This window comes from Orcinus orca, chromosome 3, assembly GCF_937001465.1.
Source record: "Orcinus orca chromosome 3, mOrcOrc1.1, whole genome shotgun sequence".
NCBI classification, from domain to species: Eukaryota; Metazoa; Chordata; class Mammalia; order Artiodactyla; family Delphinidae; genus Orcinus; species Orcinus orca.
Genome location: NC_064561.1, coordinates 126,625,210 through 126,652,021, shown reverse-complemented (window position 1 = coordinate 126,652,021; position 26,812 = coordinate 126,625,210). Strand labels below are relative to the sequence as shown.

Sequence of the window (26,812 nt, the reverse complement as noted above, 5' to 3'; positions counted from 1 at the left end):
CTATCCACATGTGGATGTGCACTTGTGTTGTTTCTAATTTGGGACTATTATGAATTTAGCTGCTATAAACATTCTGAACAAATCTTTGGTGAACAAATGTTTTCATTCCCTTGGATAAAGATGGAGGAGTAGAACTGCTGAGTTATAGGACAAGTGTATATTTACCTTTATAAGAAACTGCCAAATAGTCTTCCAAAATGGTTATAATATTTTACAGTCCCACCAACAATGTATAAGAGTTCCAGTTACTCCACATCCTCAACCACGATTTGCTATCATTCTTTTTAATTGTAGCCATTCTTGTGGGTATGAAATGGTCTCTTCGTAGTTTTAATTTGCATTTCCCTAATGACCAATGAGACTGAGCATCTTTTCATGTGCTCACTGGTCATTCACATGTCTTCTTTGGTAAAGTACCCATTCAAGTCCTTTGTCTTTTTTTTTAATTGGGTTGTTAGTTTTTATTATTGATATGCAGTTCTTCATATATTCTGGATACAAGTCTTTGGTCATACACATGTACTGTGAAAATTTCAGCATATACTCCCTACGACAATAATATTCTCTACATAATCAACTATTATTGCACTCTGGAAGTTTAACAGTCATATAATATTTTATCTAACATTATAAATTTTCTCACAGTCTAAGGTTTGCCTTTTTTTTTTTTAAGTTTCATGCACATAATTTTGAAGAGGTCCAATTAATCAACTTGTTTTTGTTTTATGCTTCTTGTGTCTTCTCCAAGAAATTGTTACCTACCACTCCCTCCACCCACGCCGAAGTTGTTAAGATAATACTTTATTTTCCCTCTAGAAGGTATACGGATTTAGCTTAACACTATGATCCACTCCAAACTAATTTTTATGTGGGGGTGGGGGGATATATACTATAAATTTCCCAAGAACTAAACATATTAAAAAATAAAACAACAATTCCCATCACCCCACCTGCCAGCTAAAAGTCCATCTACTGCTTTAGCAAACAGTAGCCTCCTGTATCACAAATTCAGAAACTTCCTATTACAGCATATTTCAATCTTGTAAATAATGCAATCTGAATGATTGTCAAATTTATGTAAAAAAGTTATAATGACAGGAAGGATGCAACCATTAGGAAATGAAATGACTCTAAGAAATAGAAATAATAGGTGTATAATCAACCTCAGACGTCAGTGTCAGGCTTTATATCAAGCAAATATCACTGTCTGTCAGGGGTCCTCAGGTGGGGCTTTCAATAACTGTATTATTTCCCCTCGAACTAGTACAATAAGTATCCACTTAGTCTTCACCTAGATTCACCAAATATTAACATGTTACACTTGCCTTTTTTCTCTCTCTATAAAACATTATGTGTCTGGTGGCTGGGAAAATGTGCCACTTGGAACTACTATAAAGAGCATGATTAACTGATGGTTCCAACTGTTACCCTTCTAGATCTACCACCATGTATTCTCAAGGCGCACCTTCTTGGGGGCTGTTTCCAGCTAATGACTGAGCTCAGCAGAAGGACAAATGGAGGCCCATTCCCACAAGACATGGGTTCCTCTAACAGGTAACATTAGCTTGAGGACTCCCCATGAGCGAAGCCAAACCCTTTTGGAACTGTACTATGGCCTGAGACTCTTCCTGCCTAATCCCCCATCCTTCCCCCTCTCCTTCACAGGTGTCAGCCTGCCCTGTGGTCTGAACGCCCTCTCCCACTTCCCTCTTTTCTCCCTTATTCTTCGCAGGTATTTCCCCCCCGATGAATCTCCTATACATCTAATCCCATCTTGGCGTCTACTGATCAAAGTACCCAAACTAACACCATGTGTGTATGTGTGGGTGGATGGGAGCTGAACCATGAGAGCAAGGTGTAGACACCATGAGACTTTAATCCTAAATACTTCAGCATGCATTTCCTAAGAATAAGGACATTTTCCTACATAATCAATTACAAAGACCACATTCAGGAAAATTTAAGTTGACACAATACTTTAATATATATATATTACATATTCAAATTTCTGATTTTCCCAGTGATGTCCTTTGTAACTTTTTCTTTTTGATCCAGGATTCAGCCAAAAAGGATATATTACGTTTAGCTTTCTTGTCTCTTTAGAGTCCTTTAATCTAGAACAATTCCACAGCTTCCCCCCAACCCCAATTGTTCATTTTCCTTATGTTAAAACATTTTTTTTTGAATTTCTGAAAAGTCTTGGCCAGTTGTTTTGCAGAATGTCTTTCAATTTAGATTTGTTTGTTTTCTCATGATTTGGGCCAAACATTTTTGCCAGGAATACAACATAGGTAATGTTGTATCCTTCTTAGTGCATCATATCAGGAGGCCCATGGTGTCAATTTGTCCCATTTTGGGGGATATTGATTTTGATCCCTTAATTAAGGTATCGCTTTTCGTAATTTTAAGATTAGAAGAACTAATGTGGGTTCTATATTCAAGATAAAGCCAATCTTGAGATTATAAAACAAATGGAGTACCAGCTAAAGAGAGCATAACTGACCCCAGTAGCAACAATTTTATTATAAACCCACTTTCAGGATTTATTCACGGAGTTATATATTAAGTTTTGGGAGAAAATCCTTCATGGGTCGCTCACATTTCTGCATGTTTTGTCAGGAGAGGCACTGACTGCCTTTATTCTGGACTATCTTTTCAAAAATGTTTGTATAGCGAACAGTTTAGAAAGATATTGTATTTCCCTTCAGAGCAAAAGGTAGGTTGGCTTACAACCCTGGAAGATAATGTATTCCTTCAGAGCAAAGAGCAGGCACTTTTACTGCCCATCATAAAATACTTGCATTCTCTAAGCACAGGGTTCCACTGCAGCTGTCACCTGACTTCCCTTTGTCACTCTATGGGAATTAGGGCTTGAGGAACCAACACAAGGAAATGCTGATACTCTGGATATTGCTATTTTGGTGATTAATAAAGTCCTTCATCCCTGACTCAGAAATCTTGTGTCTTCTGCCAGAATCCATAAAACTACGGCAGACGAACTTGTTAGCTTTAAAGTAAGAATCTCAGCCTCTTCACAGTTCTCAAAACTTTCATATTTCCTACAGAAAAGCAAACTTTACTTTCCCTTTTACTATGAAGTATATTATATGAGATCATATATAGATATCTCAATATTCAATTCCAAATTCCTTTAACCATAATTGGATTTATATGAGCTTACCAAATAAAGGGTTATAGTTAAATCAATCTGACGCATTCTACTTTTTTAAAAAATCATGCTGTTCTATCTTCACTTTACTTTGACAATATTTTTTACCTCTACACCAGCAGAGGCATCAAACACAGCCACTGCACCATCTAACACTCTTAGGCAGCGCTCAACTTCCAAGGTAAAGTCCACATGACCTAAGAAAAGGATGAGAAATGTAACACCTAAAATCTTTAAACCATCACCACCACCACCACCACCACCACCACCACCACCACCACCACGTGATCCAGCAATCCCAGTTTGGGTACATACCCAGAATAATTGAAAGGATAATCTCAAAGAGATATTTACGCCCCCATGTTCAGAACAGCACTATTCACAATAGCCAAGAGGCAGAAGCAACCCAAATATCCATCAGTGGATGAATGGTGTATGTGTGTGCATATAAAATTTTGTATATATACAAAATGTGTTACTTATGGGCAATAGAATACTATGCAACCTTAAAAAGGAAGGAAGTCCTGTCACAGGCTACAACATGGATGAACCCTGAAAAATTTTGCTAAGTGAAATAAGGCAGTCACAAAAGGACAAATAGAGTACGATTCTACTTATAAGAGGAATCTAAAGAAGTCAATCTCATAGATCTACAAAGTAGAATGGTGGTTACCAGGATTCAGGGGAGAGGACAAAGAAGAAAAGTCGTTTTATGGGTATAGAGTTTCAGTTCAACAAAATGAAAAAGTTCTGGAGATCTATTTCACAATAATGCGAACATACGTAACACTACTGAACTGTACACTTAAAAATGGTTAGGACAGTAAATTTTATGATATATATATTTTTTACCACAATTAAAAAAACCCCACACATACACAAACAGAAAAGCCTCAAAATAATGCAGCACCTCTGCATTGCTGAAACAGCACTATACCTGGTGTATCAATTAGATTGATTCTATACCCCTTCCAATCGAATGTAACAGCAGCTGACTGAATAGTTATGCCTCGTTCTCGCTCTTGAGCCATGAAATCTGTCACCGTGTCTCCGTCATCAACATCTAACCAGGAAAAAAATGACATAGTTAGGCTTAAAAGTATATTTCATAGGTCTCTGATACCTACCTGACATAGTTTCAGAAAAACTGTTCATAAATATTTGGTTTAATATTTAGAGCCCTTAATCATTCTCTAAATAAATCATCATTCTAGAAAAAGATTTTTCAGCAGATGAGTAATTTTTCCATAAAAATAATCTTTCTGTAATAACTAAGATTAAAATCTTTTAATATTTTAATTTTACTGAACCATATACTTCTTCCATTTTTTTTCTAGTTTAACTTTCATTATCCCGTCCTTATCTGACGTTCCTCACACCTGATCCCTTGACAGGAGGCAGAGTAATGCCCTAAGAGCAGACAGACCAAATTTAAATCCCAACTTTATCACTTCTCTACAATCTTGAGCAAGTTACTTAACCTAGTTTTTAAAATATGGCTAATAAAGCCAACCTTGCTGGATTGTTATAAGAATGGAATGAGACTATATATATAAAGTACCTAGCTCAGTAAATGGTAGCTACATGGAATAAGGTAGAGACAAAATTCCTCCAAAGTTAAAGTCATCTTTTACAAACCTTTCTCATTACTAAATTTTCCTTTTAGGATTTATTTATACAAACATAAAGTCTTCTATAGTATAAAGTCATGGATAAAATTTATCCTGACTGCCAAAAAGGTCACTCAAATTACTCTGCAGGGCTTCCCTGGTGGCGCACTGGTTGAGAGTCCGCCTGCCGATGCAGGGGACACGGGTTCATGCCCCAGTCCGGGAAGATCCCACATGCCGCGGAGCGGCTGGGCCCGTGAGCCATGGCCGCTGACCCTGTGTTTCCGGAGCCTGTGCTCCGCAACGGGAGAGGCCACACAGTGAGAGGCCCGTGTACCGCAAAAAAAAAAAATTACTCTGCAGTAAAATTCTTGAATTATGCATTTTACTCTTACTCTTATTCAGTAAAAGAAATGACAAAGAGCTGATCTTTACCAATCAAAATTCAAGTTATCATGGCCTTATACTACCACTGCTTATGTCAGCATTAAACCTCTAAAATGCTAGCTAGTTACTCCATATCATTTTTGTGTGTGTATACGTGTGTATAAATATACATACACACACAAATGCACCAACAGAGGGGAAAACAGCAAGAAAAATGTATGTTAGCAACTCCACATATCAGTGTTAAAGAATTGTAGCAGTATTGCCAGTTATTCACCATATAACTAACCGAGAAAACAAGCATCATTAAGAAGACAAAGACCAAATAACTAACCAGAGGTTCTAAATAAGGCAGTAAGTTTCTAAGACACTCAAAAAATAAAAATTTGCACAAAGATAAAGATCTTTATTTCCTATTATTATTTTTTTAAAATATAAATTATTTATTTATTTATTGGCTGTGTTGGGTCTTCGTAGCTGCGCGTGGGCTTTCTCTAGTTGCAGTGAGCGGGGGCTACTCTTCGTTGTGGTGCACAGACTTCTAATAGAAGTCCTCCTATTATTTCTTTATGATTACACATATGTTTAATAAAATCAACCTTGGATCAACAAATTCTGCCACAATTTGGATAGTTTCTAGGCCTCTGGCCTGAACCAGAAAAGAACTTCAAAACATATCTTGTGTGTGTGTGTGTGTGTGTGTGTGTGTGTGTATACATGTGTGTATATATATGTATCATATATATATATATATATATATATATATATATATATATATTCCTAAAGTAGTCAGATTCATAGAAAAAGAAAGTATAAGGGTGGTTTCCAGGGGCTGGGCAGAGGGGGCAATGGGGAGTTGTTGTTCGATGGGCATATAGTTTGGGCTTTGCAAGATGAAAAAGTTCTGTAGAATAGTTGCAAACAATGTGAATATACTCAACACTATTGAACTGTACACTCAGAAATGGTTAAGATGGTAAATTTTATGTTACGTGTTTTTTTACCACAATTAAAAAATAACTGTTTACTTGAAAATTGCCTGCGTCCACCTCATCTGGACCCTCGACTCAAGGATACACTCGGGGGGCTTCCCTGGTGGCGCAGTGGTTGAGAGTCCACCTGCCGATGCAGGGGACGCGGGTTCGTGCCCCGGTCCGGGAAGATCCCACATGCCGCGGAGGGGCTGGCCCCGTGAGCTGTGGCCGCTGGGCCTGCGCGTCCGGAGCCTGTGCTCTGCAGCGGGAGAGGCCACAACAGTGAGAGGCCCGCGTACCTCAAAAAATAAAAATAAAAAAAAATAAAAATAAAATAAAAAAATAAAAAGGATACACTCAGGGAATATGAGGGAAGGATTCTAATCAGATTCGTGATACAAAAGAGGAAGCCTAACAATGTTCAGTGTTTTGCTGTCTGTTATTTCCCCATTTACACAGCAATAAATTCTATGAGAAATTCATGTGCTTATACATTTAGGAACCTATCATCATGAAGATTCTAATCGTGAGTGGTTTTCTCCTCTATAAACATTAAGTCTCAGCCAATTCCAAGGGTCTAGAGAAATAGGTCTCAATAGAGCACATTTCAAAATCACTGTGGAGCTTTTGAAAAAGACATTAATTTCTACTTCTGGTATTCTGGACCTGATGACCTCCATGTCACATTTCAAAACAAACTGTTTCACCAGAGATAAAGAAAGGCACTTCATAATGATAAAAGGGTTGATTCATCAGAGAAATATAACAATCATAAGTGTGTGTGAGTCAAATACAAGTTTCAAAATACGTGATGCAAAAATACAGACATCCAGGCCATACCCAGACATGTTGAATCTTAATTTTCAGAGTGGAGCTAGGGCACTGTTATTTAAAAACAAAACAAAACAAAACAAAATCTTTAAAAGTTCATGGGCATTAAATGTGCATGCCTGGTCAAGAACCACAGTTTTGGGACTTCCCTGGTGGTGCAGTGGTTAAGACTCCATGCTCCCAATGCAGGGGGCCCGGGTTCAAACCCTGGTCAGGGAACTAGATCCCACATGCATGCTGCAACTAAGAGTTTGCATGCCACAACTAAAGGAGCCGGTGAGCCGCAACTAAGGAGCCCTCAAGCTTCAACTAAGGAGCTCGCCTACCGCAACTAAGACCCAGCACAACCAAATAAATAATAAATAAAATTTAAAAAAAAAGAACCACACTTTTTGACATACTATAATAAAAAAGTAAATTCAAAACTTAGGTAAATTATACTACTACTGGGGGTTAAGGATTAACGAAATCCTTTCTTGTCCTGCATGGGAATTTGACCTCTGGTTAATTTTCTGGCTCTCTTCTCCTACAGCCCAGAAAACAAGTATGCCAACTGCATTGCTAGGCAACACACTTATGGAAAAAATAATTTCCAATTGGTAAACTACATCTGACCTGGGAAGAATAAATAATGAATTATAAATACCTGCTGAAGATACATAGCTTTAGGCTTCCCTGAGTGGGGTATGGCATGCCCCTTGTGGGAAACCAGGAAGATGACCCGCGGAGCTGTAACAAGAGATGCTCGTTCCTACGGGGCATGAGTCTTCTAAGCTAGGGTGGCTCCTGTGAATCTTGTTACCTTGCAACTAAGCTATCACTTTTGGGTGGCCAAAGAAGACAGTTCCCACACAGCTATGTGGACTGCTATAAGAACTTCTATAGAAAGAAACATCTATTGCTGGTAAGCTATGTTTCCTGTCTCACAGCCTTCTGAGTAGACCAGTGCCAACTATAGCCCAAGATAGTCTTGTGAGTCTGATTGTTTAATTGAACCTAAAAAGACCCTTTGGAGTACTGTAACTACCTTAACTTTATGCTGTGGTTCAGACAGCAGTGCCTCCATGCCATACTCAAGGTCTCTAGGTTGACTTCTTAATCAAAATATTTTCCATTGATGTTTTTTTCTAATGGGGCGGGCAGGGTGAGAGGAGGAATCCATTCTAACCTCCCAGTGATCTTGTGTATCCAGAATAATACAATATTCTTTCTGTGGTGGTAGTTTTTCCCGCATCAATATGAGCCATAATTCCAATATTACGGATTCTGTTTAAAACGGGAAAAATTAAAAAAAGACATGTATTATAAGGTGGACATTACTAAAATTGTAAAACCAAAATATCTATGCTGCACAAATTTCAAAGCTGGTTGGTATTTCAACAATTTATATAATGGTGTAAAAACTAGAAAAATGGAAATCATATCACTATCACATTACTCTGACAAAACAGCTAAGTAACAAAAGAGCTAACTACAATTTTGTGACTACCTTATATTAACTTCTATGAAAAGTGTGCTGTTGCTACATTAAAAATTTTTAGCATTGAACTGAGACAAGAAAATAGCTTTTAAGATACATACCAATATCTATTTATAGTTAATTAGCTAGGGCAGGAAGTTACAGAAATTAGAGCATTCACTAAATGCTGAATTAAGCCTATGTGAAAAACCTGTAACTTTTCCTGGCAGCCTATGGAAAAGACAATATCAATGACAGTACTTACTTAGCAATAGGAGGATTGATGATGGAATGAAGGGACTTGATATCATTTCCTATTAAACCTAATGGAAAGAGTGTTAAAATTCAACTGTTAAATTTAAAGAAAATTTCCTTTAATTTATAAATGAAAGAAATTAAAAGAATTTTAAGCAAATAGTAAAATTACTATTAAAGTAAATCCAATTAAAGTAAAATTCAAGCTAAATATAACACTCATTTACCTAAAATTTATTTTCTTGCAATCTCTAAAAAAACCTGTGGATGACAATAAAACAAGATAAAGTTTTTAAACATCAATTTCTAGATTATATCCTTAGAAAAATATAGATTTACCCCAATCTCTGCCACCTGCTACAATTCTATAATAGAATTCTATAATAAATAGAATTTCAAAAGTAGAATGTTCATAACAATAATCTTCAGACACTAGTAGATCTTGAACCAAAAAAAAAAAAAAAAAATAAGCACAGTCCTGTAAACCTACATTGTGAAGGCTTGAAGAGCAAAGAGTGATACTCATTATCAGCTGATAATGAGTTTTTGTACAGCTTGAAACCTACCTTCCCTCAGCAATTCCAAGGACATGATACCTATAAAGACAGCCTGGGAGGTATCACTGAATAGAAGCTATAATAATCTAATACTTGTAAAAGGCCAACTTGTAAAAACTAACAGTATTTCTGGAAAAAAAAAGTCCATAATGACTTACTCCATGCTTACCATTTATTCTATTAATACTAAAGAAACAATGAAGTTACATTTATAAATTTAATTTATACCTTCCTGCTATTTAAACCAGTTCTCCCAAATTTCTATAATAAATTATTATGACTTCTATTACATTTTGAAAACCTGATGGCAGTTTGAAGACTGAAAGATAATCTGTACTGCTATAGATAAATTTGTACGGGCAAAATATAGAAACCCAGATATACACCAATAATGCAGAACAGTAAATTCACATGCCTTTAACAAGTCACACAGCCAACTGGTATTTTTACTCCATTATTCTCACATGACAAAGATGGTAATGAGAACAGCTACAGAATGAAGCTACAGGTGACCCCTGAACAACACAGGTTTGAAGTGTGTGGGCCCACTTATCCAAGGATCTTTTTCAATACATGCATGCTACAGCACATGATTTGCAGCTGGTTTAATCTGCACACGGAACTGCAGATGCGGTGGGCTGACTACAGTTATATGTGATTTTCAACTGTTTGAGGGGTCAGCACCTGTAACCCCCTCATTGTTCAAGGGTCAACTGTAGTTTCACTAAGTCTCCCACGTGCTTGCTTACTTCAAACACAAGTAGCACATTCAGAATTACAGTACAATTGACCTTTGAACAACCTGAAGGTTAGAAGGGCCAACCGCTGTGCAGTCAAAAATCCAAGTATAACTTCACAGCCTGCCCTGTGCACACATCGTTCCTCTGTATCCTCAGTTTCGCATGGGCAGATTCAACCAACCGTGGATCATGTAGTACTGCAGTACCCATTTAGTGAAAAAATTCTGCATATAAGTGGACTCTTACATGGTTGAACTTATATCGAAGTTCAAATCTGTGTTCAAGGGGCAACTGCAGCCAATTCCTCAGCCTTCAGGCTTTTAATAGCCATATTACCTAATCTATTCCAGATAAATATTAAACCAAACTACTCGTAAGAACCCTCAAAATAAATTATCCTGTTAAACCTCTATTAACAGAAAATACTTCTGTATAAAAACCAGAAATGAACTAGGAAAATCAACATTTTACAGCAAGAGCACTCTACAAGTAGACTCACTGCTAAACCTCTGAGCCGACCCTTCCCTTTGCTCAGCTCATGAGGATGGACAGCAGATGAGGAACATAAGTCTACTGGTACTACCTCCTAGCATCTATCAGAATACTCCAACTCCTAATAATCTCAAGGAAAGAGCCAAGAAGTAAAAGGGAGCCACTGTTTTCAAAATGGTTGGAGACCCCTAATAAGGGAGAAGATTGCAAATGAGAGAGAGAGAGAAACAGAGAGAAAAGGGAGAAAGCAAGCAAGCAGTTTAAGTAAAACGAGAAGAACCTAACATTTGTACCTGGTAGGGAACTGTAATTTCTTCCAAGAAGCACATGTAGCCTTAATCTTTTTAGACTTGCCCTTATTTTTGAGGAACACATATTCTAGCGAGGAGAAAAAGAAACGTTAATTTTATTTTAGCATAACTCACTACTGTAGTTTTAACATCATAATTATGCTTTGAATCTCCATATAGTAGTCTCAATTTATTAACTCCAATTCTTTTAAAAAGTGACAACACATAATTACATTACAATAAAAAATAAGGATAAAATTAGTACTGCTTGCTCTTTTGAGCTGACCTTAGATGATGGCTCTCCTAGACATGCAGCATTAGCATCACAGGGATCTTATTTGAAAGACAAATTCTCAGGACCCACTACAGAGAAGAGAATCAGAAACTCTAGGGATAGCGTCCAACAATGTGTTTTAACAAGCCCTCCAGGTGATTCTGATAGCTGCCGTTTGAGAACGACCCTAAAGTTTCCAGAGAGCCAGAAAGGTTAAATAAGGTTGCTAACCCTGGATACCCCTTGGTTCTCCTTTAAGCCTATTAAGAGCTGGTGCGAGTCATGAACTCTGAAACCATTAGGTGTTTTCACCTAGATTTATAACAGCGGCTACATATTAGAATCACCTGGAGAGCTTTTAAAAAGGAAGGGAAGTTGGAGGAACTATAGCATTTTTAAAAGCTCCCCAGGTATCTTCTCCTAATATTCCCACATAGAGGTTGAATGTTCTCCATCGATTTATTCCTGGACCACTAAATACACATTTAATGGCTGTCAATATATTTGGAATTGTAGTTAGTGTATGTAGTGATTTTGGGCTGCCACAATCTGCCTTTCATGATGTCACAGAATGCATACCTGTGCCTTCTGTATTATTTCTACATTAGTTACCAAGTTTCTGGCAGTAAAACACTATTATTCTAAGCAAGTATATTAAGAGTAGAGACTCAAACTATTTAAATTTCTACTTCATAATGGCCAGGGTAAGACAGCATCACCTATCACAGGGTGTACAGTCTGAAAGCATCAGAAATGAAAACACTGAAGAAAAACTGTGCAACTCCTTGGGCTGCTAACGACCTCAAAAATGGAACACAGATAGTCTCAAAATGCTGCACAGGTGATTTTAAAGTAGCAAAATGAATTTATAGACTAATGATAAGGCATACTTCTTGTTGATTACAGGTTCCCCCATACCCCCTGTTAAGAAACTGTTGATATACTAGTACATGAGATACACTAGACCTTTGGGGAAGTCAAGTAACTGAAGCTGTTGAAGTACATTTAATTTTACAAGAAAAACTTACGTTAATGTGCAAGCTGGATATTTTCTTATGATTCACTGCAAATATCCTCAGATTGGACATCTTGGACCTCTAAGCTGTTATTCTCTGAAAAAGAAATATACAAAATTACAAAACTAAATTTATGTATTATATGTAAGACATATGTAAGTAAGGCAAATGTAATATATTAGGTAAAAATGTATTACTTTTAAAAAGTAGGAATAATATTTGTAGCTATCAAAAAGAAAATGTGCAATTCAGAAAATGAAAGCTCAAACTAAACATGAGAATATGGTCCCTTATGTTTTCAACATCCTTTAACTCTTCAAGAAAGATATGAAGAGGGACCTCCCTGGCGGTCCAGTGGTTAAGACTTCGCCTTCCAATGCAGGGGGTGCAGGTTCGATCCCTGGTTGGGGAGCTAAGATCCCACATGCCTCGAGGCCAAAAAACCAAAACATAAAACAGAAGCAACATCTTAACAAATTCAATAAAGACTTTAAAAATGGTCCACATCAGGGCTTCCCTGGTGGCGCAGTGGTTGAGAGTCCACCTGTCGATGCAGGGGACACAGGTTCGTGCCCCGGTCTGGGAAGATCCCACATGCCGCGGAGCGGCTAGGCCCGCGAGCCATGGCCGCTGAGCCTGTGCTCCGCAACGGGAAAGGCCACAACAGTGAGAGGCCCGCGTACCACCCCCCCCCGAAAAAAAAGGCCCACGTCAAAAAAACTTTAAAAAAAAAAAAAAGATATGAAGATACTGTAGGAAAAGATATACTGAAATTACAAAAATATATCATACCAACCAAAAAGCACTTTTATGTAAAAATAAAAAACAGAATTAAGTATAGAAAGGTAAGCATCTACATGTTAACTTGGTAATTTCTCACTGATAGTATAAGTTTTTGGTTTATTTGTATATTGATTTTCCTAATATATTGATTTACCATATTTGTATATTGATTTACCGTAAGTATGTAAATATGTATTTCTACCATGTAAAAAATATACAGAAGTAAATCCTCTTCTTCTATGATCACGGAAACTAAGCATCTTTAGTTTAAAAACATTTACTAAATATTCACGATGCATCAAGTACACTGTCAAAGCTATGAGAAATGCATGGAAGTATATGAGACTGAGGAAGGTGGGCAACAACAGAAAAGGTTAAACCACTGTGCACCATGTTATGTAAGAAGGCATGTCAAAACTCATTATTCCTCCTAAATCTGCTCCTTTCTGTATCTTAAGACAGAAACATTCACTACCCTTATTTAGGAAGTTACCAAGTCCTTTTATTTCCTAAATATATCTTGAATCTATTCCCCCTTCTTCATTTCCAATGCCAAAGTTCAAAATGTTTGCAAAATCATGCATGTTAGATCCATTCTAAAACAGAACAATGGATTCTACCATAACAGAATACAAAAAGCTCACTAATATGGTTTGATCCCACATTGCAACTAACCTTTAAGAAACCATCACTTGTCAAAACCTGGTATAACATCTAAGACGGTCCACAATTTTCTGAAAAGACTATTAAAATACTCCTCCTTTTCCCCACCACATATATGTATGCTGCTAGATTTTCTTCAGACACTTCAACCAAACATTTTACAAATATATATACAGTAACATAATAAATACAGAAGCAGATGTAAACTGTTTTCTGTTAAGCCAGGCATTAAAAAGACTTGCAAAATTGTAAAGCAATATAAAACACTCTTCAAACAAAATCATTTTTGTTTTTGAAAATATATTTTTCATAAAAGTATATTAATTACATTAATATTTAATGGTTTATTATTTTTAATGAATTATTAAAACATTTTAAAGATTTGTTTTCATTTCTGGTATTTGAATATAAATTACAACCCATACAAACAAAACTGTTCATTCGGACTCATTTTTAAGTGTGAAGGGTTCCTATAGACCAAAAATTTTTTAAACTTATTCCAGCACTGTGTTTCTTGAAGTGACTGCCCATGATTATTTTACGTTATAAGTAAAAAAACAAAAAAACTGAACAAATGTTAGAAACAATAGCCAACAAAATCTGTGATCTTGTAGTGTTGCTTATGATGAAATTATCTACATAAAAGTGTGAATTTAAGGAAAAATATTAAGTAATTAATAGCACAGGTAATTCAGTTGTCAGTCTTAAAAAAGTAGTACTCGGATCACTTAAGTGGGAAACACTTCTTGAATCCATTCTTGACACATACCTTTGAAGTAAACAACCTCATCTTGTCAATTCCCTACTTAAAAACCTGTAAAGGTTCTTAATACAACAAATTCTGTCCCTAACTACCTTCACAGCCTTGTACTCGCCTACTCCCTACTCTATTCCAGGAGCTCTAGCCAAAATTCCTCTAAAACACTGCGCTCTAACACCTTTGCATGTAATGGTGCCACTGTCTGAAAGCAGTCCTCAAATTCCCAAAGTCACACACCTGGCAAATTTCTATTCAGTATTCAAGCCCCAACTTGGAAGCCTTTCTTAATCTCCTACAAAGTTTTAATACTACCTTGTCTGTGTTTTCATAACACTTGGAACTTATATTTACTCATGACAAATATGGTATTTCCACGTTATCTCCACTACTGGGAGCTGCCCAAAAGGTGGGATTTTCTACCAGCAGCCTAGCACAATTCCTCAAACATTTTTTTGACCTATAAAGTCATTTAGGGCCTGCCACTGATTTTCTTCTTCCCCATGGCTCAATGATTTTCAACAAAAATGGTTTCCTACTGGTACTATCAAGTGAGTTATTCTACAAGGCCCAGACCTCCTTAGGCCTTGGACAACACATAAGTGTAACAAAGCAGGGCCCTATGGGCCCTTCCCAGAACAGACTCCTCTCCCAAGTCCTCTGTCTGCCCCTTGTCTGTAGAAAAACTTTAGCCTCCTAGGGCTTCCCCAAGTTCCAAAGAATAAATTTAATAAGAGAAGTGAGAAAGTGCAGAAATAAAACAAACAAGACAAAATAATAATAGTTTAGCCATTAAACAAAGTCAAGGACCTTTAGTTCCTCCTAAAGGGCTACAGATAATATTCTGAGCCATGTCCTTTGAGTTATTTTGCAGATACTGAAACCCCCACCAGGTGGAAGAAGTTAACTATATGCTGCCCACAAGCATGTAGACCCCAGAACTGTTGGAACCAAAAGGTTGATGATGTTGACTCCCGACTATCTCACCACCAACCAGTCAGAAGAGTGTCCATGAGATGATCACACACCCCACAATCCCCCTCCCTCTCCCTATCTTTAAAACCTTTCCCTGAAAGCCTCTGGGGAGTTTGGGTCTTTTAAGCACTAGCTACCTAGACTCCTTGCTTAGTGCCCTGCAATAAGTGCTGCAGTTTCCTTCACCACAACCCGGTGTCAGTAGACTGGCTTTATTGCGCTCAGGCAAGTGGACTCAAGCCTGGTTTGGTAACATAAGTACTCACCAAAAACTGTGACACCTGATGGTATAAAAACGGCAAGTAATGAGAAAAAACAGGTAAATACCCATTCTACATTATCAACAAGTTCACAACCAATAAACAAAAGAATCCATGGACTTTTTTTTTTTTTTAAAAAATCAGTAGACTATCACGCCTGTAAGGCTTAATACACAAAAACAGGAATCACGGGACACTAAAGTACAATCACAACATACATTAGCATAAAAGCACAAATGAAGATGATGTTGCTGATGATAAAGTAATGTAGGAAAAGAGATTCTAAAGCATCAAGTTAAAATAGTGTTTTCATATGGTATTTGTTACTGTACTTAGTAATTTTTCCTAAATTAGAAACTTCAATTTAGATTTGTGTCATATTCACTGTTTCTTAAAAAAGTATCGAATATGAATTAGGCCAATATGTTCATTATTGATTAACGTCAATCCCTAATGTCATCTTTGCTCTTTTTCTCTTTATATTGAATAGATCATCTCAAGCTATCTATCTAAACATTCATTTTCACTACAGAATTTATGTCACAAGTTCTAAAACAAGCTACTTATCTAAATTTTAAAAATTAGTTCTAGCCTTTAACTTCATTCAAGAAAAAAGCTTGGCAAATCAACTTTTACTCGCTAAAAAAAAATGCTCAGTAAAGATACTCTTAAATTTAAGTCACCTGGACTGAAAAAGCCCCTTCCAATTCCCTGTTCATCTAACATTCATTGGAGCAACACAAGGAGTTGATTATTGGAAACATGAAAATGAGTAACACATGATCCCTATCCTCAAGAAAAATATTAGGTTTAACAATCCTGCATATCACAATAACAAACATTTCATTCATAATACTTTCTGCATGGCTCTTACTACTGTACCTGTTCTTCCTCTTTAACACAAATAAGCTTCATTTTTTAACACCATGCAATTTATAAAGCAGCTCTCACATCTCCTGGCTTATTCTTCTAAACTATACCAATAAATACTGTCAAAGTTTCACACAGATCGAAGGAATACATTTTTATGCTTCTGACTGCCAAAATGCAAAGACTGGGTATCTAGTATATACTTGTAGATGTACCAAAGTAGTGGTGATACCCAACTTGGCTACTGCCAGTTACACAGGAAGAAATTTTTTAAGAGACCTTTTTGCTGACATCGATCAGTTTAGGCCATTTTTATCCCACCATCACAGCTGAAAGAACAAATGATAACCCACATAGCGATAACTTTGCCTTGTCTATTTCACACAAATCAAAATGTGACTATTGCTTAACCTCTAAAACATTTATTTTCTATTTCTGATTCAGAAGAGAAAAGGGCATTATGGCTTTGAGAGTTGTAAATGAAAAAACATGAGTTCACAATTTAAACAAACCTATTAAAAATTTCTATAAACTGACAGGAAACAGGGTAAATCTCACAATGTTAAGCAAAAGAAACCAACACAAAAAAGTTCATACTATATGATTCCAATTACGTCAAGTTTAAAACAGGCAAAACGAATCCATTCTGTTAGAAGTCAGGATAGTGTGTACCCTTGGGAATGACAGTTACTAGAAAAAGGCACGAGGAGGGCTTCTCAGGTGCAGGTAATTTCTTGATTTGGGTGCTGCTTATACAGGTATATTCAGGTTTTAAAGAATCCACTAGGAACGTTCATCTACAATATGCATTTGTCTGCCTGTCATAATTATAACACATCAATAAAGTCTTTTTAAAACTCTCCATAAACTTTTAATTACACCAGAAATGTCAAGTGGGCCCTTTACTTGTGGTGGAAAACGCCAGACTAGGCTTTACAGTCAGAGGACTTGCTGGAGCCCCAAGTCTTCTGTGATCTCTGACAAGTCACTTCAAATCTGAGTCTGTCTTTTCATCTATCACATCACAGGATCCACATGAGAAGTAAATTCAATTATCAACAAGAATATATTTATTGTGTGTCTACCACTGCCTTCTAAGTAATAGGGTTAAAAGTAGTGAAAAAAAAAACAATCCAACAATCCCTTCCCTCATCCTGTCCCTATCGTAATCAGTGGATACAAACAATAAACAAAATAAATAAAATACATAGCATCTCCTATGGTGACAGGTGCTACAGAGAAGAATTAAGCAGGAAAGGGGAACTGGGGCAGTAGTAACTATAAAAAAGGAGCTCATGGAAGGTCTCAATAAAACAGTGACCTGAATCAGGTGAGGAAGGCAATACCAGGGGGAAATGTATCCCAGGAAGAGAGATTACATAATTTACTGTACTTGAAAATATACAAACGCTAGTTAGAATTAGTTCGGGTTTTAAAGGAAATAAGTCCCATTAGAAGATGAAGCCTTAAAAAAAAAAACTGCCTCAAATCCAAGCTCTAAGACTTAGGGAGACGAATAACAATGACGTTCCAGACCGTGAGGGTAATTAAGGGAACTTCAACGACCGTACATTAAAATGTAAAAACCGACAGCTTTCCTCGCTACCACTAGAGGACCACTAGATGCAAATCCACTCGGCACCGTCCTGGGCACCAAAAGGCCTCAGGAATTTCAGAAATTAGTACAGAAAAACAGGACGTTGTCTTTCTTTTCTAACAGCTGTTAAGGCCCAGTAATTTACTTTCCTCTACAGTTAGTTTTCATTCCCCTGCATCCTTCTCAATTGTGCACACATTACACACGGTGACAGGAACCAAGACCAGTCGCTCTCGCCAAAGGCGAGACAGAAAGGCCCACACGTGGGCGGACACCGAGGTGATCGGGCGGGAGGCCCTGCAGTCCTCGTGCTTGCCTGACTGTAGCATCCTGTAAGGTCGCCAGTGGCCATCGTGGGCCTAGGCACGCAGGAGTCACACGGCACGGCCCCGTACCCACCTGGCACTTGGTCGCATTCCGGAGGCCGGCTTTTCCCCGCCGGGCTGGTGAGAGCCGAGGTGCGGGCTGGACCCAACAGTGCAAAGGCCTCACCTCGCGACGCCCTAACTCGGAGAACGCCCTACCCGTGAGCGGAACTTACGTTTTCTTCCCTCTGCCTCCGGCGACGCCGCTTTTCATCACTTCCGGCGGTGCCTCACTCAAAAGCCGCCGGCCAGCAACTTCCGTCCTTCTAGCTGAAAGTGGAGAACGGAGGCTCGGAACGGCTGTGTAGCACTTTCTCTGGAGTCGGTCGAGTTACAAGCGTCCCTTTCCTGCCGCGGGCGGCTTGGAGTCGGCTCGTGGGTCTCTAAGACCAGAAAATTGAAAGCTTCTTCGCGCCCCGGCGGCTGCACCCGGTGGCTCGGCGGCCGTCACCATGGTGAGAAGGTCGCCTCAGGAGCTCGCCACTTAGGGCGTCAGAGGTGGCGGGGCCCGGGGGCCCAGGGGCGCTGGGGTTAGCGGTGAGGGGTGGTAGGCGGAAGTGAAGTGCAGTTGAGGGAATGAGAGTGGGGTGCGCTCCGAGGAGTGAAAACAACTTCAGTCTCGGGCCATAGAGTGGGGTATTTGCCCGAGCACAGGCTTTTAGAGCCAGACAGGTTTCACTCTGTTAAATTCCTGGCTTCGCCCAAAGTTGTGTGACCATCAGTGCCAGAGCCTAGTGATAACTCTATACCGTAGAGTATAGAGGAAACCGAAGGTATGCCCTGCCACCGGCCAAGCAGCTAATGAATTGCAGAGCCGGGCTTATAGCCCAGATCTGACTGCCAGACCCTTTGTCTTCCTACCACATGTCTAATCTCTGTTTCTCTGCAAAGTGGCATTCCACATACCTTTTTCATGGTTGCTGCCAGGTGTATGTGATAGCAGTTGAAAACACCACACAAAATACCTAGTACCTTGTTGATTGTTACATAGCATTATTCTCCGTGCTGGAGTTGGCTTTACACCGTTGTTTTATTTTTGTAGTCTTAAAGTACAAATAGACTGGGGCCGCGTGTTGAAATAAAACAATATTGGTGTATAAGATAAAACAGGCACTTAAAAAGCAAAAGGGGATCCCATACATTGCTCATGAAACGCAAAATAGTACAGCCACCTTGAAAACAGTTGGGCATATGTCCACACAAAGACTTAAATGCAAATGTTTATTCACTAAGAACTGGAAACAACCCAAATATCCATCAACTGGTAAACAAATAAACAAATGGTGGTATATCCATAAAATGACTACTTGTCAAAAGAAATGAAGTATGGATACGTGCAACAACATAGGAGAATCTCAAAAGCCTTATGCTAAGTGAAAGAAGCTAAATGCAAAAGGCTACATACTGTAGATTCCATTTACATTTCATTCTGGGAAAGCAAAAGTAGGACAGTAGATATCAGATTGGAGATGGAAAAAGAGGATTGGCTTCAAAGGGGAACTTTCTGGGGTGTTGGAAATATTCTCAATTTTGATTGTGGTGGTTACAGAGCTGTGTAGCTTGTCAAAACTTACAACTCTATATCTATACCTAAGAAGGGCACACTTCATTGTATGTATGTAAATTATACTTCAATAAAACTGAGTAAAATGTTATTAAATTTTTAAAAAGTATGATGATGATATTGAAAGACCAGATTATCAATGTTCAGAAGAGAGATCCTAGAATCAGATCATCCCTTTTGTGGTCCAGTGGATTTTGGACAGTTCTCTTCAATGAACAGTAACTTTCACTGAGTTTATTACAGATGTAAATCCTGATGCCTCATATCATTCAGGATCAAAATTTATTTAACTTACATCATGTGATTAGGCTTAACAGTGCAAGAGTTATTTAATCAAGTGATCAGTGGATGACCTAGGACCTTCTATACTTTATATGCTACTCAAAAGAAAGTATTTTAGGGCTTCCCTGGTGGCGCAGTGGTTGAGAGTCCGCCTGCCGACGCAGGGGACACGGGTTCGTGCCCCGGTCTGGGAAGATCCCATGTGCCACCGAGCGGCTGGGCTGGTGCGCCATGGCCGTTGGGCCTGCGCATCTGGAGCCTGTGCTCCACAACGGGAGAGGCCACAACAGTGAGAGGCCCGCGCACCGCAAAAAAAAAAAAAAAGTATTTTAGAATAATTCTGTCAGTGATTTTTTTAAAATTAAAGTAACATTTCTTGCATCGTTATAGCCACAAAATGAATATATCGAGTTACACCGTAAGCGCTATGGATATCGTTTGGATTACCATGAGAAAAAGAGAAAGAAGGAAGGTCGAGAGGCTCATGAACGTTCAAAGAAGGCAAAAAAAATGATTGGTCTGAAAGCTAAGCTCTACCATAAACAGCGCCATGCTGAGAAAATACAAATGAAAAAGACGTAAGTGATCATTTATTTGTTGTACCAAGTTAGTCTTTTGAGTAATAATTATTAAAACCAATAATCCTGAATCTTTTTCATTCTTGATAGTATTAAGATGCATGAAAAAAGAAACACCAAACAGAAGAATGATGAAAAGACTCCACAAGGAGCAGTACCTGCATATCTACTGGACAGAGAGGGACAGTCTCGAGCTAAAGTACTTTCCAATATGATCAAACAAAAACGAAAAGAGAAAGCGGTAAGCAATAAAAATTGAAGTCTTTATTTTTGTTGCCGTTGTTCATGAGAATTATTTAAATACATATTTGAGGTTCTTAGTTGTTTCTTCAGTTAAATGGAAAAATGAAGTCCAACTATTCCATTATTTAGATGTTGAAGTCTTTGTAAGTTTCATTTTATATAAAATGTTTAAGTAATAAAAAAATGTGCTTTCTCACCATGAGAACATTCAACAGGATTTAAAATTTTTTTTAGAATGCCATGCGTCTTTAGTTTTAAAAAATTATTTAAAACAGGTTCTTATACTTGACAGCTCCTAATGTTGTGCTGTTGTGGAGAAGGATACAACTGCTTCTTGTTTTTGCTGCCGTGCAGTGCCAAAACTGGTTAAAAAGTAGAATAGTGGAAAGCATCCTAAGTGATTTGACTTAGATAAAAATAGAGCAATTAAAAAAAATAAATACTTCTGGGTTGCACTTGGTGTCAAATTAAGTTAAATTCTGCTAAAAGCAGAGAAAAAGACATAGATACTATTTTTAAACACCTGTGGATAGACTGACAGAAATCTAGGTATCAGCAGAATATGCAGTATCTGCATTTAAAGAACTTAGTCTCCAGATTGGATTTTTAAAATCTTACTGCTTATTTTTTGATATGTAAGTATCAAAATTAGAATGGTAGAACTTTAGCACCAAAAGAAACTTCAGAGATTATCTACTTAACCCCTCTTCATTTTACAGATGAAGAGACTGGAATCTAGGACGTTGTAAATCACTCTTCACAGGCGCTTATCTGTGAAATGGTAGAGTTGCTTCTAGAACCTATGCCCTTAGTGACAGGTCCAGAATTCTTTCTACTGCCTTGCACTGCTTCCATTTTTTCATGGAATCTGCATTCTAGGGAGGTACAAAATATGGGGTGATGATTTCGTCTTACTAGTAAATGTAATCTAAAAATCCATTCAAGGTAGAAATATAAAGATATGTTAAGAGGTGGAGACAGTTTACAATAATCAGGACATGGAAGCAACCTAAGTGTCCATCAACCGATGAATGGATAAAGAAGATGTGGAATACAATGGAATATTACTCAGCCATAAAAAGAAATGAAATTGAGTTATTTGTAGTGAGGTGGATGGGCATAGAGACTGTCATACAGAGTGAAGTAAGTCAGAAAAACAAGTACCGTATGCTAACACATATATATGCAATCTAAAAGAAAAATTGGTTCTGAAGAACCTAGGGGCAGGACAGGAATAAAGATGCAGACGTGGAGAGTGGACTTGAGGACACAGGATGGGGGAGTGGTGGGCTGGGACGAGGTGAGAGAGTGGCATGGACATATATACGCTACCAAATGTATAATGGCTGGCTGGTGGGAAGCAGCTACATAGCACAGGGAGATCAGCTCGGTGCTTTGTGACCACCTAGAGGGGTGGGGTAGGGAGGGAGACACAAGAGGGAGGGGATATGGGGATATGTGTATACGTATGGCTGCTGATTCACTTTGTTATACAGCAGAAGCTAATGCACCATTGTAGAGCAATTATACTCCAATAAAGATGTTAAAAACAAAAGGTGGAGACAGTCTTCCAGTTTTACCCTATTAACTATTTAGTAGTAAACTTAACTAGTTCCAATTAATTTCAGGAGACAGTGCAGATCTCTAGAAAAAAATTGAGCCAAAATGTTGGTTACACCAAAAAGTGAATCTACTACTTTGTACAACTAAAAAATATTTGACTTTTTATTCTCATTGTCTTTTACTAACAATATAAATTTTAACTGTGGCCTGTTTTAGGGAAAATGGGAAGTCCCTCTGCCCAAAGTTCGTGCCCAGGGAGAAACAGAAGTATTAAAAGTTATTCGAACGGGAAAGAGAAAGAAGAAAGCCTGGAAGAGGATGGTTACTAAAGTTTGCTTTGTTGGAGATGGCTTTACTCGAAAACCACCTAAATATGAAAGATTCATTAGGCCAATGGTAAGACCCTGCTAGAGTGCAATGTGGCTTAAATATCATTTCCTATGTTAAAACTGGATAAAGTACTTGACAGTTTCCTGAAATTCCTAAAACTGATAGAAAAGAACAGGTTGAAAGATGTTTTTAGGCTATTTTTGTTATTTTAAGTTATTGATGGAATTGGTTAGCACTCTTCCACTACTGTCAGGAATCTTCAGCTTCATAGGATATTTGAGATGAAAAAGAACTTTCATTACAGAGATTGTCAGTGAATCTTGACTTTTAAATATGACATATTAGAATCTTCATTTTCCACAGTCATTTTACTCATTGAACAAGTGATCTACTATGTGCCTGACACTTGTCTTTGAGAACAGTTAGAAAATGAGTACAATTGTTTTTTTCAAGAGTTAATTCCAGTTTAGTAAGGGAAGTATCTTAATGCTTTTGAAAATACTTAGTATGCAGTCATTGACAAAAGAGAATATTAAAATGGGACTTTAATTTCTGTTGACAGCAGTGATGGTCAAAACCAATCTCCTCTCCACCTCCCCAAATAAAATTGAAGATATATTTCTGCAGTATGTCTTTAAACAGAATGAATTAATCTGCCCACTGGATACCAGCCTGCTTACAAAAACAAAGGGGGGGAAGTTGGCAGTGTTACTCTAGCTCTCAACCTGAATAATTTTCAATGAATTAAAATGTTGTCAAACAGCCTGCTTCTATTAAAAAAAGAAGTTCTATTGGAACACAGCCGTGCCTGTTCATTTACATATTGTCTATGGCTATTTTTTTCTACAGAGTTTGAGCACAGTATTTGTAACAGAGACCATGTGGCCTGCAAAGCCTAAAATAAGAGCTTCACTATATGGTTATTCACAGAAAATGTTCACCCATCCCTGGATTCCATCATGGACTCCCCTTATTTTGACTGTATATTCATAATCTTCTAAATACATTTTGGTAATCTTAACAAGTTCTACAGGGAGAGAATATACTAGTCAAGGTGTTCTAGGCTTTCTGTAGTTTGGCAGATACGTTTCTTACTGTGAATTAATCATATGGCATTCTGAATGTTATGTAAGCTTGACAAATGAGTCTGTTACGAAGAATTTGATTTACTGTCATTTGCCCCCTTCCCCCCATACAGGGAAAAATCAAATTTAAAAGATTGCAAAGTGTTGTGGCTTCTAAAGTGCCTTCACCCCAGAAGACCGTATCTAGGTGACTGGGTGAATCTGGTCTCTGTAACAGAGATCTCTCTGGGCTCTCTCCAGTTTTTGACCAGTATTAACCATCAACGTAAAGAAAGCTGACAATCTTTCATCATGGAAGGTGGCTGAAGTATACAGACTTGGAATCAAGATACTTAAGTTTGATTCCACCCTCACACTATTTAGCCTGGGAACAAGTTATTTAACCTGCTGATCCTTGTTTTTATCGTTTAAAAAAAAAATAGGGAGAGTTGTAAGGCTATCATGTTTAAATGGTGCTGTTTGTGAGCTCTAGCATAGTGCCTGGCATGTAGCAAGTCCTCAGGAAGTATAGGTAACTGGACAGGAGAAAATCTGAATATGATGCTAGGTAGCTGTTCCATGGTGAAAACTTTTCAGAAGTATGTGTTTGGGTTTTTCCCCCACATACTTTTCCTGTTAACCATGAGGTTTTTAGTCTGTAGAATTAATTCTAAGTATTTTCTTCGATGCCTTAAGATTAGACACTCAATCCTTTTGGGGCAGGGTGGGGAGATGATTGGAAAAGATAAGCAAAAAGGATCAATATTCATCATTAACATTTTCGACTCAAAACATTGTGTTTGACTTACTAGGGATTACGTTTTAAGAAGGCCCACGTAACACATCCTGAACTGAAAGCCACCTTCTGCCTGCCAATACTTGGTGTGAAGAAGAATCCCTCATCCCCACTATATACAGCTTTGGGTGTTATTACCAAAGGCACTGTTATTGAGGTGAACGTGAGCGAGTTGGGCCTAGTGACACAAGGAGGCAAGGTCATTTGGGGTAAGTACAATTTTGAATATGGGGCTGCTAATGTTATAATCCTAAGATAGAAGTTTTTAAGTTGACATAAAGTATAGAGCAAATTTTAATGCAGTTAAACTTGATGTGAATCATATTTAAATCTTTAGGAAGAACACTGTAGAGAGTTATGAATGCAGTTCTTCTTTAGTTTACTGGTTTCAGTTACGTAAGGTTTACTACATTGCTAGATATTTTTTTGATGCTTTTTATTTAAAAAGATATGAGAAAAGCAGATGGGAAATTGTAACTGAAAAATATTGGAAGAAAATAAATTGCCCACAAATGGGGGAAGGGAGGCAGACAGCGAACACCGTAGCCACACTATTTCAGTAATAATTAAAGCCTGAAATATGTCATGCAACAATTTAAAATTTTTTCTTCATTTTCCTAGTTTTCTGCTTTCAGTACCCAGATACATTAATGTTCTTTTAAACTGTATAGCTTCTTGATTGAATCTTCAGTATGAGTCATTGGCACATACTTCATGTTAGTTGACCTCGGCTGTTTGTTTTAAATAAATTTATTTTTGGGCTGCATTGGGTCTTTGTTGCTGCGGGCGGGCTTTCTCTAGTTGTGGTTAGCCGGGGCTACTCACTGCGGTGGCTTCTCCTGTTGCGGAGCACGGGCTCCAGGTGCGCGGGCTTCGGTAGTTGGGGCACGTGGGATCAGCAGTTGTGGCGCACAGGCTTAGTTGCTCTGCGGCATGTGGGATCTTCCTGGACCAGGGCTCGAACCCGTGTCCCCTGCATTGGTAGGTGAATCTCAACCACTGTGCCACCAGGTAAGTCCCTTGACCTCGGTTTTAAAATAGGTTAAATTGATTTGAAACTTAGTTAATACATGATGCTTTTTCCAGCAAGAATCGTGTGGAAAAGGAGCATTGCTCAGGTCAATCCATAAAGGCTTGTTAATATAACATAGTAACAGAATGAAGCTAGCCACCATTTATAAAAACAATATTTATATAAAAATTGTATGGAGAACTCAAGCTTGGTCTTCAGTGATTTCATTTTTTAAAATCTCATTTATATACTATGGTCGTCCATTTTTTCTTTCTTAAAAGTGGTAATTGTAAATAATTTGGGCAAAGATTATATGTATTTTTTAAAGGTAATTTTTATTAGCTAACAAACATCCCTCCTTTTTGTTTTGTTTTCCTTAGGAAAATATGCCCAGGTTACCAACAATCCTGAAAATGACGGATGCATAAATGCAGTCTTACTGGTTTGACAGCAGATACATACAAATAACTCCTTATAATTATTGAAGACTACACACCAATCAGGAAACCATTACTCTGATATTTCTGAGTACTGCCAATCAGCCTTACATGTCTGCAGTCATCAAGAAAACTATTTATTCTATTGTTTAAAAAAAAAAAAGATTAAAATGGCCTAGTTTTACAAATTGGTCTTTTGCATCTGTTTAGCGTTTAGATATTCATCAAACTGCATGATTAAAAATCAATTATAGAAATATCCTACTTCATCAGTATCTGTATTAATAAGTGGTACTAAGCAGTGTAGATCTGTCATTATTGGAAAAGCCAGTGCAGTCGAAAACACATTTTATCAAAGGTTTGTGCACACTTAACTGTGAGGAATAAGCCAAGAAACTTTTTGTCACATCTAAGACCTTACCTCAGGTCTCCTCCTCCTCACTGTAGATTATTAATCCTAAGAAATGTAGCATTAACACAGCATTTTAATGAAAATATAAAGTATATGAGAAGGCATACTACACTATAAAGTTCAAAAGAACATAGATAAAACTTTTTACTTCTAATTATTCCTATAGTAAGTCAGGGAATTAGTATTTTAAACATTTTCCCCCTCTCA

The 26,812-nt window shown here is 37.8% G+C and overlaps 2 protein-coding genes across 8 annotated transcripts in view; one reads left to right on the top strand and one right to left on the bottom strand.

The window, feature by feature from the left end:
* The window catches only part of GFM2 (GTP dependent ribosome recycling factor mitochondrial 2), a 46,417-nt gene extending 27,903 nt beyond the window's left edge, over positions 1-18,514 (bottom strand). For 2 of the 7 annotated variants that reach the window (XM_004270811.3, XM_033430018.2), the window contains exons 1-7: positions 18,359-18,514; positions 12,067-12,150; positions 10,768-10,852; positions 8,696-8,753; positions 8,140-8,237; positions 4,107-4,232; positions 3,278-3,366 (exon numbers count right to left, since the gene is read on the bottom strand). In XM_004270811.3, the coding sequence (XP_004270859.1) occupies positions 3,278-3,366; positions 4,107-4,232; positions 8,140-8,237; positions 8,696-8,753; positions 10,768-10,852; positions 12,067-12,126 (516 nt within the window). In that variant the 5' untranslated portion in view covers positions 12,127-12,150; positions 18,359-18,514. Of the gene's footprint in view, positions 1-3,277; positions 3,367-4,106; positions 4,233-6,194; positions 6,440-7,998; positions 8,238-8,695; positions 8,754-8,912; positions 8,947-10,767; positions 10,853-12,066; positions 12,151-18,358 lie in introns of those variants that run through there. The other 5 variants (XM_033430019.2, XM_033430020.2, XM_049707689.1 and 2 more) reach the window with 5 other exon arrangements.
* A 106-nt stretch (positions 18,515-18,620) lies between these two features.
* NSA2 (NSA2 ribosome biogenesis factor) lies at positions 18,621-26,381 on the top strand. Its single transcript, XM_004270814.3, has 6 exons — positions 18,621-18,779; positions 20,561-20,748; positions 20,839-20,989; positions 22,771-22,950; positions 24,761-24,953; positions 26,137-26,381. Exons 1-6 carry the CDS (start codon positions 18,777-18,779, stop codon positions 26,202-26,204), a joined length of 783 nt encoding a protein of 260 aa, XP_004270862.1. The 5' UTR covers positions 18,621-18,776; the 3' UTR covers positions 26,205-26,381.
* Positions 26,382-26,812: the final 431 nt, after the last annotated feature.

What these genes read in the sequence shown, in the direction of transcription:
- NSA2 (XM_004270814.3), top strand. An exon ending in AAAAACGAAAAGAGAAAGCG is followed by an intron (nt 20,990 to 22,770) that starts GTAAGCAATAAA and finishes GGCCTGTTTTAG; the next exon opens with GGAAAATGGGAAGTCCCTCT. An exon ending in AGGAGGCAAGGTCATTTGGG is followed by an intron (nt 24,954 to 26,136) that starts GTAAGTACAATT and finishes TGTTTTCCTTAG; the next exon opens with GAAAATATGCCCAGGTTACC.